The sequence below is a fragment of the Parasteatoda tepidariorum genome, chromosome 8, assembly GCF_982258835.1.
Source record: "Parasteatoda tepidariorum strain Cologne lab strain chromosome 8, Ptep-v5.0, whole genome shotgun sequence".
Classification (NCBI taxonomy): domain Eukaryota; kingdom Metazoa; phylum Arthropoda; class Arachnida; order Araneae; family Theridiidae; genus Parasteatoda; species Parasteatoda tepidariorum.
Window position 1 is genome coordinate 5654452 of NC_141762.1, and position 2339 is coordinate 5656790.

General features: G+C 30.4%; 1 protein-coding gene across 1 annotated transcript; it reads right to left on the reverse strand.

Annotated features, from left to right (window-relative positions):
* Window positions 1-323: 323 nt before the first annotated feature.
* On the reverse strand, window positions 324-1808 carry LOC107436573 (histone H1). Its single transcript, XM_016048337.4, has one exon. The coding sequence runs from the start codon at window positions 1711-1713 to the stop codon at window positions 1153-1155; it is 561 nt and encodes a 186-aa protein (XP_015903823.1). The 5' UTR covers window positions 1714-1808; the 3' UTR covers window positions 324-1152.
* Window positions 1809-2339: the final 531 nt, after the last annotated feature.

The window sequence follows — 2339 nt, forward strand, 5'->3', positions numbered from 1 at the left end:
TATTTATTTATTAAAAATGAATACTCACAAATAAATTATTAAAAAGTAGTTATATTTACTTGCTCACAGTTAACCAAAAAGTATCAATCTAAAAAATATTATTTCTCTAACAAACAATATAATTAAGTTATAATCGTAATTGGATTTTTAATACATTGAACTATAATTCTTATTAAAACTATAAATTATTTCAAATAAAGATTAATATTTAGTTAATAATTGTTCAATTTTATCAACATCTTACCACAAAAAACTACTCAATTTCAAATCATAACAATAAAATCTTAATAAATTTAAATTTGAGGAATAAAAAAATGCAATAATGACTTTATATTATTTTATTACAAAAATTTGAATATATACAACAATGATTCTTAAATGATGATGTTATGTAACTTTTAAATAAATAAACAATTGATAATTTGCACTACAAACAAATTTATAGTGGTAACATTAACAAATTTTATAATTGAAGACAAAAAAAGAAAGTAAAGCAGTTTCTAAATGCAATACTAAAACATACACTCAATTTAAACATTTTGAACATTATTTACAATCAGAATGTTCACAATCTAAAACCATTAAAAACTACTAAGCTAGATAATATACATTTCTGTATTCAAGTTAAGATCAGCGCAAATATAACTATCATGAAATACAGATATTACCGGGCGTTCACATATTTTTAAAGAATAATATTAGTACTAATTAATACTTTTCAACAATCAATTTTACGATATAATGCTTACGAGATTTTTTTTTAAACTATAAGCATTTAAATTTAGAAATAAAATAATTAAATATATTATTAGATAATTAAATTCGATACTCACATGAAATAGTAATAAAATAAATTCAATTTTATAAAGAGTTCCGAAAATTTCAAATCAGTCAACGTTCACTAGACAAATGATAATGACAATCGATGATGATGATCAGATAAAATGATGAAGATGGTCAATGATGTATGGGAGAATGATGACAGTCAATGACATAATGAACAGAATGATGATAATGACAGTCAATGGTAATTAAATGACGATGGCAATGATTGCTGAAGTGATGAGGATGCTCAAGATGAAACAATGGGATGCTCAAGATGAGATGAAAACAATGAAGATGTAGAATGAAAGTGATGATGCATACAGTTTATCATTTGGATTTTTTGGGGGCTGCTCTCTTCACTGCCTTGGCTTTCTTGGGTTTTGGAGCTTTGGGTTTCAGGGTCTTGGATTTCTTTGGAGATTTGGCCAACTTAGGCTTTGGTGCTTTCTTTACTGCAGATTTCTTAGGAGTTTTGGGTTTTGTTACTTTCTTGGCAGCAGGTTTGACCGTTTTTGCTTTGGTCACCACTTTTGATGTTTTGGGTTTAGTAGATTTTTCCTTGACTCCACCAGTTGTCATTCTAAAAGATCCTGATGCTCCTTTACCTTTGGTTTGAACGAGTTTTCCAGACGCAACGGCATTTTTCAAATATTTTTTGATGAAAGGAGATAATTTTTCAACATCCACTTTGTAATGAGCTCCAACGTATTTCTTTATAGCTTGAAGCGATGATCCCCCTCGTTCTTTCAAAGTCGAAATAGCAGTATTTACCATATCAGATACTTTTGGATGCGATGGAGCTGTTTTAGGCTTTTTAGGTTTCGCAGATTTAGCCTTCTTAGGCGTAGCTGCGGGAGGTGCAGCAGTTGTAGCTTCCGATTCAACCATAGTTCACGAAAAATCGAGAAATGACGATTCAAATTAGGAGCGAAATTCTGACGCGCAGATAACGAAACTGACGAAGAGAGTGTGATGGTTTCGGTTTGAAGCGCTCTCTTAATATAGACTCTTTGCGGACGTCGCAGAAAGCTGTAAACTTTGGGAGCGCGGTAAAGGCAGGGAGTGAGTCGTCCGATAGCTGCAAGAGGTGGAAATTGTGTTTCTTGATCGACTTGATTGCCTTCTAATAAATCAAATTACAAAGATATTTCATTGAAACTTTTCAGATTAGTTAGTTTATATTCTCTACTTTAATAAATAATCGAGAAATCAGCATCCACATATCACTGTGATTTATTAAAATAGCTGAATTCAGACTCACCTCTGCGAGCGAATAAGGGTACATCTGTTGATTTTTAATTATATCGGATTAAAATTTTTAGTTATGACCGAAATAATATGTGAAATGAAAGACAGAAATCCCAGCTATAAATACCTATAGAAAAGAATGTCTTAGAAATAGTACAACTTACGGGAAAAAATTCCTTTTCGGGACTTATTAGCACACGCTATCCTATTCAGTGTTCCTAAGTCAATTTTTAAATATGAAATAAAAATATTTAAAACACTTGTTA